This window comes from Lethenteron reissneri, chromosome 18 (genome assembly GCF_015708825.2).
Source record: "Lethenteron reissneri isolate LAM-NWPU_2019-01 chromosome 18, ASM1570882v1, whole genome shotgun sequence".
Lineage (NCBI taxonomy): Eukaryota > Metazoa > Chordata > Hyperoartia > Petromyzontiformes > Petromyzontidae > Lethenteron > Lethenteron reissneri.
Window position 1 is genome coordinate 15,206,808 of NC_083796.1, and position 14,255 is coordinate 15,221,062.

Genomic DNA, 14,255 nt, shown 5'->3' on the forward strand with positions numbered 1-14,255 from the left:
GGGGCATCGAGAACATTGACGTATTTTCCTTAGCAACGGGGGAGGCATCGACAACGATGACGTAGTCCCTAGAAACGGGGGCATCAAGAACGATGATGTAGTCCCTAGCAACGGGGGGATAGAGAACGATGACGTAGTCCCTAGCAACGGGGGGATAGAGAACGATGACGTAGTCCCTAGCAACGGGGGGATAGAGAACGATGACGTAGTCCCTAGCAACGGGGGGATAGAGAACGATGACGTAGTCCCTAGCAACGGCTGCTGCCAGGCCCAGAGTGGTGCAATCGCACTCAGGGTGCCAGGGGCATCTCCGGATCTCCTCTAACTTGTGACGGTTTTTGTTTAATCTCTTTGAACATTTCCGATTATACTACAATCGCTGGCAGACTTGTTTTTTGTGCAATTGTAGTAAGGTCCGAAATGCTTGTAAGGAAAACAAATCGATCAAATTGATAAATTGACAAATAAAATGTTGCCCATATCGTTGTGTCCTGAGGCCCCATTACTTTAATGTTGTTTTGTGCGTAAATTAAATCCATTACATTACAAGACAAAACGTGTAATGTCATCGCTGTCTGTGAATATGAAACATGTTGTACTGCACGTGTGACGTGCTACAATATGGTGCTGTACTTACGCATTCTATCGCCTTTCTCGTTTCAGTTTACAATATAACAGATTTGCCACCGCAGTATATGAATTTCAATTTCGTGACGCTGAACAAGAAGTACAGCGCCAACCTCAGCGACACCAACTCTTCTAGTTACATCGCCCTGAACGGCGCCTACACCAGCGAGGTATGAACGCCAACTCGCTGAGCTCAGGCGAACGTTTTTGATTTGCTTTACTTTCATGTTACAATCTTGATTTGAGGTTTTCGTCACACACGCATGTGGGTTATTCTCCATGCGGGCCCAGTGCACGCTGCTCCTTGAACGCCACTTCATGGCACATTCCTGAACTGACGTGCTCCAATGAACGTTGTTTTTGTCTTGCAGCTGACGAAGATTTTAAGCCAAAAATATCCAAATACTTTTGTGGGAATCACGAACACCTTCAGGTAATTATGTCAATAATTATATTCGATATACCTTGGCTTACATCCATGAATCTACGACGCAAACATCCGCGTGGTGACATTGTAACGTCTGCCCTGTTGCGTTCCAGGAATGAGAATGGGATGGTGGCCGTGCAGTCGAATGCCTCCTTCTACACCGTCACCTCCGTCGTTCCATCCGACGTTTTTGAACTCATAAAGAATGACTTAGATACATCCTCTACACTGAAGAACACGGATATTATTGTAAACTCAACATCGATCACAATAGACGGTAAGCATCGCAACCGACACGGTGTAGAAACGCGCACCCTCTATGTATTATAAGTGTGTAAACGTTCATGGAATATGTGTGTGTGTGTAAACATTGTCTACGGATGATAACCGTACCATATCTAACTTTTTTAGGGACAAGACCGTACAAACCCGTGGCGATCTCATTTGAGGTCATCAACAAAGGTTTCACGGATTCACTGCAGAACAGAACCAGCAAGGACTACGCTGACCTGAACGCGCTCGTTTCCGCAGAGGTCGGTCGCTTTCTCTGGCTTGTGCCGCACGTGCCGTGTGACCACGAGATTGAGAAAACGGATTTTGTGTGTAGAATTTTGATGCGTTTGCGTGCGTGTTGCAGATATGTGTGTGAGTGCAGATGCACTCTTACGAATACGTGTGAGACATCGCAATAGGAAATGCATGTTCAGAGACAACGCTCCCCCGTATAGCCTTGATAACAGACTTCTGGGACAAGTGTGCGTAGCGGGCGTGGTGCTGGGCACCCACCACCCACCTCGTGTGCATTGCCAGGCCTTCATAGGTGCTACTCGCTAATGTGCACGTTGACACACATCATATAGAAGCTACCTGAGCTCATGGGCGACTTTCATGATTGTGATGACATTGTCAAGCTGCGTCGTCCTGCCAATTCTCCGTATTGTTGTCAGCAACGAGTGCACGACCATACATTTTCGAGACATGAATCAGAACCAGCTATGTAATTACACATACAACGCGACGACCATGACCCCCAATCAACTTGAGCTAACTGTTTAAGCCAATGTTTGAACTTCTCTGTTGTTGGGAGAGAGAACTGGGAGTGCCCCTGCTATTACATTTCCAGCTGTCAACATTCAGGAGGCCCACGTGCTTTAGGATGCCTCGAGGGAATAGGAGACACACCACAAGCACTATGTGCATGTATACACACGTATACACAGGTCAAATGTTTACGTGCCCACATACAACACAAATGAATTTTTTTCGCTAATAAGTGACCAATTGTTTAAATTTGTCATTAAAATGTATTCTCCACCCCCCCCCTTATTAAATTACAGATTAGGAAAGTCCTCCTGACGAAGTACAACAGCTCCGATCTCCTGTTTGTCAGCACCTCCTTCACGTGAGCATTGCAACTTCCCGTCACTGTGCAACTTCGTGTTACATTTACACAAAACGTGGCCAAGTGTGAGCTGCGAAAGCGCGTTCTCTCAGCACTTGAGAAACTGTCCCAGCATATACGCGTATACGTTATATCAAGAGCAACACGAACTGCAATGTATTTTCAGGAATGAAAACGGCCGCTTGAAAGTGAACACTGATGCCATCTTCAAGGAAAACTCAGCGATCGTAGCGTCCGATGTCATGACGCTCCTGTTCCAGGACACTAATGTCGCGACCTTGGAGCTGGGCGCCACCGGGTTGGTCGTGGATGAACAGACCTACCAGGTGGATGGTAAGCGGAAATGTCGCAATATATTACTCCGCTGTATTCTTATATAAACGTAATTTATATAGCGCTTGAACCAAGGCGCTTTACAGAAAATTAACACCGATACGACGACGTCTGCGTGAATGTAACGGTTGAGATGAGGTGAATGAAATAGATGGGAGGAAGCAATGGGGGGGGGGGGGAAATCTGTGATGCGTGAATTCGGTGAAAGCGAAATTGGTGACGGTAAATGATGATGAATGGATTGAATGAATGGGGAATGAGTGACAGCCATATAATGAGACTATGACGAGGTGGTGGTTATGACATTAAGGGGTCGTGGAGTGAACGAGGGGTAACAATAAGTGAGTTGAGAGCGGACACTAATGAGCAAAGGTGGCGGTGTGATGTGGAGGGAACGTTTGTTCCAGTGAAGGGGGGCGAGAAGAGAAAACGAGCGAAAGCGTGACGCGAGGCCTTATCCTTCTCAGTTTTGATCATCTAATTTACATATTACTCCACACTGCTAGACAAGCTCTTGCAATTCTTAACAAGAATTGCGACAGTATCTTTGTAGCCTTCAGATACTCCAGTCTGTAGCATGCAGTAGTCTGTCCGGAGAATAGTTTTTAGAATAAAAATAGCAGTTTTTTTTATTTTAAGCGTTGGAACGTGTAAACTTGGAGTATGGATAATACAAATTGCATTCTGTTTGACTTTAGGTACCAAGCCTTACACAACCAAAGAGATATCATTTGATATCACCAACAAAGACTTCACATCCAGCTTGAAGGACAAAACCAGCAAGAATTATACCGACCTCAACGGCGTCGTTTCCAAAGAGGTCAGTAAGTCTACCGCAATGCAAGCAGTGAACAGGACACGTGTGGCCACTGCGTTGGTGTGCGTATGCATGAATGTTGAACTTGTTTCGCACCCTACGTAGCCAACCGTGCAAATCGTAGGTGCGGTTCTGTATTGGAGTGTTCCCAGCATTCTCCTGTCCGTGAACATTTGTGGGTAACTTGTTGACGAGTGTGTTGTTCTTCTCGTTCACAGATTACAAGAATTATTGCCCAACAGTACAAAAACTCCAATCTGCAATTTGTCAGCGTCTCCTTCACGTAAGCATTGCCTCATCGCTTGACAAGCACATTACGGTTCTGAAAAATGTCTTGTTCTATCATCGTGAGCAATAGCTACAATGTTACTAATTATGTAAACTGTATTTCCAGGAATGAAAGTGGCCACGTGAAGGTCAATGCCAATGTAATCTCAAAAGACAATGTCAACATTAAAGATAATGATATCTTGATGCTTTTGGTCAAGGACATTAACACCTCCATGTTACTCGGCTCCACTGGCTTGGTCGTGGATGAACGGACCGTCGCTGTGGCCGGTAAGCGGAGGTTGTCGCAACGCTTCCATTCGCAAAAAAATCACTCCGCTCTCGGAGACGTCCTTCTTGAATGGTGGCTCTTCTTTTTCCACAAAAAATCATACCAAGATTCTCAAAACAAAGCATTCATTTCTTCAACGTGAAATAACTTTGTAGCCTTGAGTTGCGGGTGAAGATGCCGTTTTCCTGTTAATCGGTGATGACACATTGCCTGCAGTCGCTAATAAAGGGGCAGGCTCTGCAGAGGGAACAGTTTCCTAGCTCGACACGTCGTAGGCGGCTTCTGCTTGGCTTCGCGAGCGCACTGCACTGACACTGCCTGGGATATTTTGTTCAACCCATGATAGCTTTGCCTCAGCCTTACCGAGACCACCAGCTTAAAGGAACTGAATGTGGAGCCACTTTATCATCTAGACCACCAAGTCAATGACTTGAGAAAATGTGGCCCCTCCCAACACGCACCATGATGTTTAGCTCCGCCGTTTCACTCCTGAGAAAGTGTGCTGTTTTATCGGTCTTTGTTTCTGACTTCTATAGTAAAATTCAAAGCATATAATTCAGTATGTCGTAGTAATTGGCACATTGTACATTTCCAAAGCTTTGTTTGATGTAAATTCAGAAAGAGCCTGCTTATGTCACAGTTTAAATAGTTTAAACAAAGTATTTACGTGTTATCTAATGATATCTCTGTCATTTCACTTCTGCAGGTGTCCACGCTATCTTTCAGGAAATGAACGTAACCATGAGAATAATCAACTTCGACTACAATGATGAGCTCCTCGACGTTCAAAGTTTATATTATAAATCTCTATCAAGAAAAATAATTGATGGGGTAAGCAGATATGTCTTGGTGTGGTGCTTGTGATCAATGATTTGTGGTTTTGTACGCCAGCTAAAATAAGAAGTCTTTTTTAAGTTAGATAACATTTTTAAATGCAGCTTTGCAAGTTTAGTGTAAAAGTTAGACTGCATAGTTTAGTTGGCTCCTTCATTGGGCCACCACTGCCTTGATCCTGGTGAAGAATGTTGGGGGCCATGTAGGCCTTGTAATAAGCTCTACGGGAGGAGGGGTTTCTCTCATAACCGGTAACCCCAAAGTAGAAACCAGTAAAACACAGGTTGCCGGTTTGTCGCACATCCATTGATGCACAACAATAAAAAAAATGCACAACCACGAGTGCTTGCGTGTTATGTTTGTCATCCGATATGTGGTGTATTGGCTCGCACACTTTAGCTTGCAGACCAGGGGTAGTGGTTTCAACTCAAGTCTCCTGACGAGGCATTTGAAACAATGGGGCAGGTTAAACGCCCCCGCCGCTCTCTATCAAGCAGTACAATAATGGGCACTCCACAGTTAGTCCATTGGCATGTTTGGCGTGGTGGGATCATTTGTGGGTACGCGCACCTCTTCCAACAAGTTTGGCCAGCGTGGAACAATAGAACAGATATCACGATAGGGCTGCTTCGAGTGGACGCCCTTCTGCCAGGAAGTCAGCAATTACAGGGCTGCACATTTTCCTTAACTGAGCAAGGCTGATACTCAATTTGGTTGTCATTGGGGCAGGCGCCGTAAGATGGCTGCCGCTGACCAATCAGAGTTGCGAGCGCCGTGCCATTTTTTTCATCTGCACGTGCCAATTGGTGCATTCATAATGCATCACATTTCACAGGAAATGGTTTACGGTTCCTACATCTTGAAACCAATCATCGGTTACTGTCATTTAACAACTGAACCCATAGCAGACAAAGAGAGGCGAGACAAAATGTGCTTTCCTGGCCGTCCCACACTGACCAGTGGCGTGATTAATAGTCACATGACAACCCCCAATGCTGGTGACAGCAGAGCGTGGCTGATAATGATGATGACGATGAATATAGTCGGTCACCTTATATTTACTTTACAAATACATTTCACGATTTACTCTGCACCAATATGTGCTCGTGATTGAGATAAAATTTTGCTTCAAATCTGAATAAAAAAATTTTAAACTCATTTACAAATTCTAAATTTACCCATTCACAAAATAGACAACTCTATCGGAGTAAGCTCTTACCTGGTTAAATAAAGTATGGTCAATATGTCTTTGTGTGAATAATATAACATATCATCCTTTTCATGTCTTTCTTTTTACCATTCAGCTTGGAAAAATTGTTTCAGGTCAATATGCTGACACTTTTCGAAGGGTCTCCATTGCAAAATATTCGTGAGTATTTTAGTATTTTTCCTGTTTAAACATCATTGCGAGTATTGTTAATAAAAATGTGCCACGCGCTGCTTTATCTGCGGGAAACAATGTACGATTCATTGATGCGTAGATTCAAATCTATTTTAAAGCTCACAACTCTATTGCATCGTGCGGCCATGGGACGATTCATGAAAATGATATACTGCAGTACTTTTGGAAAAAATAAAATAAAAAGTGCAAGCAAGACAGAACACACGAGATAGACAATACTGATGAGGCAATATTAATGAGAGAAAAAAATCATCGATTCTCAAATCAAGTCATAGCCTTGAACTATGATGGTATTATGCATCTCACGGGGGGTGAATCGTCGCATGTCTACTGGGCAGAGAATCTACAATTCCCCCGGCGAATTATGGGAAAACATTCCGTAAAATGGCTTCTGGAAAGGAGTTAGCCACACTTGAGGATGTTTCCTCCTGATCCGTGTCTCGGCGACTGCTGCTGCCGCATCGTGACGTGGAGAGCAAATACACTTTGACTTCACTCATCGACACTTCACAACTCAGTTAATGATACATGGGTCACGCCCTGTAGAAGATACGTGTCTAAATTCTGATCGCGACAGTTTATTTGTCTGTGTTAAAATATCACGTGAAGTAAATGCGAAAATGTTTCACGTGTGCAAATATAATTGTTGTTAATCTTTTATTTTAGGAAAGGATCGGTGATTGCCAAGTCAACCGTCCAGTTTTTGATGACGGCGCCCACAGATATGAATTTGCTGACATCTGTCCTGAACAACGTGGACTCCAGCAGCTTTCTGAAAGACACAAACCTGCAACTGGATCGGCAGTCCATCATCGTTAATGGCACACAAGGTTGTTGTCCATTCACTTGATTATTGTTGTTGTTCTTTTAGGTAAAGTGTGTACTCTCCACTGCCAGTTCTGCATATGATTTACGCATTTATGAAACGGCTCATGGGTCTATTGCATGGCTATGCAGTTGTGATGTGTTAAGAGAGGTCTCAGTCTCACAGCAGACCTTGATCAGATGCGCGATTAAAATAATTAAAATTTCACTGTGCACACGTTTTGTATCACCAATAAAATGCAACGTTCCCTTTGATGGTTTTAAAAACGGGTAAACGGAGTATTGCCCTTTACTGCAGAGTTCACTGTTTTGAAATGTTTAATATAAATGAACAGCATGTGATGTGCGAGGGGGAATGGTATGGAAGCTGTTCGCTTGCTGCGATAACATCCCAGCTTAGCTTGGGTCTTCTCAAACGAGTGCCTAGTGCGGGATATGTCAGCATTGACAACGGAGACAAATACAGTGAGGCATACATGGTGCTGTCCACACCACCACCTCATAGGCAATACCAGTCCTAATCGGTGCTTGCTAATAGCACTTCAAGCATTGTGTGAACACTCGTTTATTGGCTGATAACACCTTCATATATTTGGTGCCTGATTAACGCATTGGTCCCTTTGCTATTCATTTGGGGTTCCTCCTCCTCATGTCTCCGAGTCGTTCTCTCTCTTTTCGAGAGCGAGCGAATACTGTGCGATAGTGGCGGCGGGTTACAAGTTGAGGCGATAACACTAACTGTGGATTGTGTGTGTGTGTGAGACAGTGCCAAGCTCATCATCTTCAGCTGTATGCAACCCTTCCTTCATGCGCTGCCAGTCGGTGCCTCCCTACGGCATCGCAATCATCGTCATGGGCATCCTGCTATTGCCCCTGATCGCCATCCTTGCTGTGCTGGTGCGTCTCACTCACTATCACGACATGCTTGCAACGTCACCATTGTGTTCGGGGGATTGTCACTTATTTGATGCCACTTGAGTACTCGGTCTTGCTGCGAGGCAATCAAATGTTGGTGAAAAGTTTCAGTCAGTGGAGAGCGTCGCATCAAACGTGAGGCAGGTGCTGAGAGGTGACACCACAAACTATTGTGGAGTCGCTTCAAAATACATCTTGCATACAATACTTCTCTGTAGAGAGTGGTTTTTTTCCCGTCAGGAATCTATTGTATAGAATTGAATAACAAAAAATATCATAATGACATTTTGATGTGGGCAATGATGGCTGGGCGAAGACCATCAATATGCTGCACTGAGGACCTGGTTTAATCAATGGCGGATGAAACCCGGACTCAAACTTCGGTTCTGAACAGTGTCGGCTAAGTGCTCTGACCCAGCCACTCATCCACCTTCCAATGCCTGCGTCCGAACTACATGACACATCACTTTACTGGTGCACGTCAAGTAATCACAATGCGATCATTAGTGATATTTGTCCATGGCATGAACCTATCCATTTCATGATCTCCAACATCTAGGCAGGCCCATCATATTGTGTCCATCATGCACAGCGCAGTTGTACCCAGGTCACTTTGTAAATGAAACTATCCTGGTCTCTTGAGTTCTCACCTGGTTAAACACATACTACACTTGAATGAAACTTGTCACACCCACAACCACGTGTAAATCACAACATTATGTGTGGCTATGGTGATAGATGACCACCAACGCTAAAATCAATGTGAGAGTTGAATTACAAAGAAACGTCTCTGGAATTAAACATTTTCTGTTTGTTTATTTGCAGTGGAAGAAGGGAGTTCTACATTGTCCAAGACTTGGAAAATCCAACATTTACAAGATATCCTCGAATAAATTTGACAGACTGCCATCTTACCAGGTACGCAGTAACGACACATTGAAAGTTATTTTATTACAGAAAATACATTTTTACTGTGGCAGCCACATTCAAGAAACCAATGTTGGCTTTCAGTAGAAAACATCGATCTGCAAAGCCCCGTACTTTGATGTAGTACATGTTTATTATAGCGATTAGACGTACCCTTGTTACTGTACTGTAATAGGTAAGTCCGCAGCAATATTTAAGATTTTTACGAATAAAATTGTTGAAGTTTTATTTTTGACCCCAAGTCATTTGTGGATAAAGACCACTGTCGATAAATCTTCCAGCAGGCTGGAGGGTTGCCAGAGCACAAGGCGGTGGTTTAACCGCTGCATGCATTTGTTTTGTGATCTCGCAATGTTTCAGCCATCTCGAACCAGGCGTTTTCATTCCCCTCCCAGCAGAAATGTAATTGTTTTCACGTAAATACTGCAAATAAAAGCAAGACAATAATATAACGTACGTTTTGACTTCCCCTTGGAGTTATCCGATTAACCCTGCCAGCACACGTGTTAAACCCATCTTCATTTCGGACAAAGTCACTGTGTAACACCTATTTTATTTTATTTCCCAGATACCGTCATACAAACCCACTTCATTCTACGGGGCTTGACAAGTTACCAAGCTGGAGTGTCTTTGCACAGAATCATAACAATTAATTTCAAATACGACGGGGCATACACAACCACGTACAATCACATACACTGCCACGCATACACACACACTAACATGCACACACACAGCCACACACACACACTGCCACACACATACACACTGCCACGCACACACACACACACTACCACACACACTGCCACACACACACACTGCCACGCACACACACTGCCACACACACACTGCAACACACACACTGCCATGCACACACACACACTGCCACACACACACACTGTAACGCACACATACACTTCCACACACACACTGCCACGCACACACGCACACACTGCCACACACACACACACTGCTACACACACACTGTAACGCACACATACACTGCCACACACACACTGCCACGCACACACGCACACACTGCCACACACACACACACTGCCACACACACACACTGCCACACACACATACACACTGCCACACACACACTGTAACGCACGGGCACACGCCGCAACAGCAACAATCGCCGTTCGCCACTGTGACATCACCACGCTGATTGTGCCAGGCTAGGTGCATCTTGAGACCACGTGAAGTGTGGAAGGCTCGCTGCTGGCAGGAGGTCACGGTACAGACCCAGGTGTTACGGGATGACTGACCGTGATGACTTGCAGATACACAGCCTGTGCTGCCTACTGTGCGACACTGCACACAAACTCGTGTGTGTGTGTGTGTGCCTGTACTGATACGAAGCACACACTCAACACTGTCACCCACATTTTTAAGTTCTGGCCATAATAAATGCTGTAAGTAAAAACATGTCTGCGTGCGACATTAATCATTGATAATTATCTTTTAAAGCGGACAAATCTAACTGATATTACACTGGGTTGTATGTATGTAACGCATTTATATAAAACTCTCAGTTCAAACTTGCAGGATATTTTCCTCCAAATGCTTTAAAAATCTGTTTAAAACGAAAATTTGAAATGTCACGAACATGTATTTTCTTTTTCAATGTTCTGTTAAAATATCGCACCTTGAGGGTAGATTGAGACACGCGTAGCGACCACTCGGTGACGCACACACAGACGTCTCAGCATGCAGAGGGATCACTTTGTCAGCTTTAATACAACCCCCCAACAGTGCCTGTTATAGCCAATACATCATTTGAGAAAAAAGCACATTTGGTTTGAAAAAGAATACGGCGTTAAAGTCGGACCTGTCAAGACACCCCGCGTGTGCCACAAAGGGCCACTCGGGGCTCCGCGCTGCATTGCACCGGTGGTCACTGATAGTATTTAGATACCATTCAGTTGCTTTTTGGTTCTTTCGGTAAAGTCACGTATAAAGATAAAATAATAAATTAAATAATATTATTTTTATTATTTATTTTATCTTTAGACGTGACTTTACCGAAAGAACCAAAGAATAATTCCTGCAGTCACGAAAGCTCCAAATTAAGATTGAACCATTCAGTTGATTTCCCGTTACGAGGGTAATAAGGGACTGCGCAATCAGAATGAAATGTGCCGATGTTTGGACCGTAGTGAGAGTTGGAGGCAATCACCCAACAGTCGCACTCTGGCAGGAGTTTACTTGAGAAGGGAACTTCAAGTGCAGTGAGATTCCAGCCCCGTGTTGTTTCTGCTTTTCATCCGAAATAAATACCACAACGAGGGCACATTGTGAACTGTATCATTAAGGCCACGTGTAAACATTCTCAATAATATTAGAATGTCCGCAGATGCGAAGAACGTATATTTTTGTATTAAATGCTGTATGTTGCCACAGTATATGTTGCTAGTCACCGCATATCCATGTCTTCTTTGTTGGTCATTCAGGAATGTTGAAGTAAATCTTTACCTCTTTGTCAGTGGCTGTAGCCCATAAATCGCATGCTGCACTTTAATTTACTCACGTAAACATTGGCATATGCAAATAAAAAATAATGTTATGTATTAGCCTATGTAATGTCCAGTAGAACGTATTGTTGCAAGAACGGTACGCGTGGTAATAACTAGTTACTCGTTTTCTGTTTACAATAGCAATGGTAATGCCTTATTTATGACATCATGTAGATACTGTTTGCACTAAAATTATTGTATATTTGTTGGAAGATATTTGCCATGGAAAAGTATGTAACATGCCGCCGGTGTGTGTAAGACTTTCGACCTTGTAATATTTTAATGATTGCCAATATATGTAAGTGATATAACTACAAATACATATTTTAAATATTACATCTTGTGATGAAATTCTTAACCGTGTGATGGCAAAGGAACAAGATCCCGGGGCAGTCCTCAATGGAAGTTTTTGTTTATTTCACGCGGATTTTAATGTTCTGCGGTGACCATGCACACGAGTCACGTGCCCTGTGCACCACCGCTCCCACCACTCGGTAGGGGGATTGCAGCCGACGTAGCAGTCCATTCGTGCCGTTGCCGGGGCTGCCTCTCACTAAACCTCAGGCCCACTGGGTGGGCTACGGTCGCTTTACGCGACTCCCCTCCGTGCCGCCACCGTGGCAGAAACCCATGACGATCCCACCGGAGCCCGGGTCTGCCACCTCCACCTACAAAACAGCAACCTATGAGTGTGTGCTCCATGCAGCCCATACACACAAAACAGCATTTCCCACCAAGTGGCGGTGACGTCCCTACATTGTTTCATCCAGACTTCGTGCATTTTGAGGCCGTCATGTAAGTGCCAAGAGGCCCTGGGAGATGCACCACCACCCGTGCTCTACCCCCTATCAACTTGCTGTGTTGGCACTGTGGAGAGCACACAGCCAAACAGTGACACAGATACACACACAAGGCAAACTCACACACAAGCAGACACAGACAACAACTATTACCGTAAAATTGTTTTTATTTTACCAGGTAAATTTCACTATACAGCTGTTTTTCAGAAGCGAACTGGCCACAAATGATAGCTCAACAAATTGGCTTATCAAGTGGACATTTAAAGCAGCCAAATACTCTAAACGCGTGTTCTAAACGTGGAGGGGAAAACCGGAAAACCCGGAGAAAAATACACTCGATCACGGGGAGAGAGACACGCAAACTCCAAATATACAGCAGCATGCATCAGGGTCGGGATCGAACCCACGACCTCCTGTATACCAGGTGAGGTAGTTAACATTTCACCACCGCACCAGCACATAACCACACACATACTCAGACACACATAGCCACATGTATAGGTACACAGTAACACTCACAACCACATACATAAACATGCAGGCACAATCACAAAAACAATGAATCGCCCTTATAGCGTCTATGAAGGCCGGCACGGCACACGAGGGGGTGAAGCGGCCAGCACCACGCCCGGCCGCCTTTGTATCCCCAGTGGTGATGTTTACACTCCGCCCGAGGTACTAATTTAAGGCGAGTCGTGCAGTGTGCTAGCCACTGCGCCACCGCTCCCACACACGCATAGCCACGTCCACCCACACGGAGTGACGCAGGCACAAAGACAAAGACACGCACACACAACCCCACACAACTATACACAGACACACCCATTTAAACACACTGAGAACAACCACACACAACACAGACCCCCTATATAGAGAGCCTTGAACAGTGTTGTTAGCAACCATGCACATAAGCAAAGGGTGCGAAAGAAGTTACACAAGCATACACATCGAGAAAAAGACAACAATTCGCGTATCGCCTTGAACAGACCATCGGGGAAAGTGCTGTGAGCGAGCTCCTATTACGGCCGGCAGGACACGCCACGGGGTGGGTGGCCAACACCACGCCCTGCCACCTTTGTCTCCCCAGTGCTGATGCTTACACGCCGCACCAGCTACCACTCATTTAAGGCTGAGTAGATCGAGACGATGCCCAGCACCGGTTCAGATATTCGCCGCCGATGTTGGCAGTGAGCGGGAATAGAATTCGGGTCACCTGGTTCATAGCGTAATGCGCTAACCACAAAATCACCGCTCCTCACTACATTGACAAAGATCCCCCCTACAGCCTTCACTGATCGTTGGGGCAAGTGCCGTTAGCGAGACGCAGCAGCAGCAGCGCCTATGAGGCCCAAGACGGTGGCACACGAGGGGTGGGTGGGTGGGTGGGTGGCCAGCACCACGCCGGGCCGCGTTGTCCACAAACACAGACGCAGCATCACCACCTGCCCTCTTGAGTCACCTGGGGGTGGACTAAGTCACTGAGTCACCTTGGGGTGGACTAAGTCACTGGGTCACCTGGGGGTGGACTGAGTCACTGGGTCACCTATGGGTGGACTAAGCCACTGGGTCACCTAGGGGTGGACTAAGCCACTGAGTCACCTTGGGGTGGACTAAGTCACTGTGTCACCAAGGGGTGGACTGAGCCACTGGGTCACTTGGGGGTGGACTAAGTCACTGGGTCACCTGGGGGTGGACTAAGCCACTGGGTCACCTAGGGGTGGACTGAGCCACTGGGTCGCCTGGGGGTGGACTAAGTCACTGGGTCACCTGGGGGTGGACTAAGTCACTGGGTCACCTAGGGGTGGACTGAGTCACTGGTTCACCTAAGGGTGGACTAAGTCACTGGGTCACCTAGGGGTGGACTG

General features: G+C 45.4%; 1 protein-coding gene across 1 annotated transcript; it reads left to right on the forward strand.

Moving 5' to 3' along the window:
* Nucleotides 1-253: 253 nt before the first annotated feature.
* On the forward strand, nt 254-11,926 carry LOC133343921 (uncharacterized). The gene is made up of 16 exons (XM_061553934.1): nt 254-328; nt 664-797; nt 999-1,060; nt 1,168-1,331; nt 1,466-1,587; nt 2,392-2,456; nt 2,623-2,789; nt 3,488-3,609; nt 3,825-3,889; nt 4,001-4,164; nt 4,872-4,996; nt 6,304-6,368; nt 7,068-7,231; nt 7,993-8,123; nt 8,967-9,059; nt 9,637-11,926. Exons 2-16 carry the CDS (start codon nt 696-698, stop codon nt 9,673-9,675), a joined length of 1,650 nt encoding a protein of 549 aa, XP_061409918.1. The 5' UTR covers nt 254-328; nt 664-695; the 3' UTR covers nt 9,676-11,926.
* The last annotated feature ends 2,329 nt before the right edge of the window (nt 11,927-14,255 follow it).

Bases quoted from the DNA above. Each gene is read 5' to 3' on its own strand.
- LOC133343921 (XM_061553934.1), top strand. From the start codon at position 696: ATGAATTTCAATTTCGTGACGCTGAACAAGAAGTACAGCGCCAACCTC. The intron at 798-998 runs GTATGAACGCCA...TTTGTCTTGCAG, and splicing joins ACGGCGCCTACACCAGCGAG to CTGACGAAGATTTTAAGCCA. The intron at 4,997-6,303 runs GTAAGCAGATAT...TTTACCATTCAG, and splicing joins CAAGAAAAATAATTGATGGG to CTTGGAAAAATTGTTTCAGG.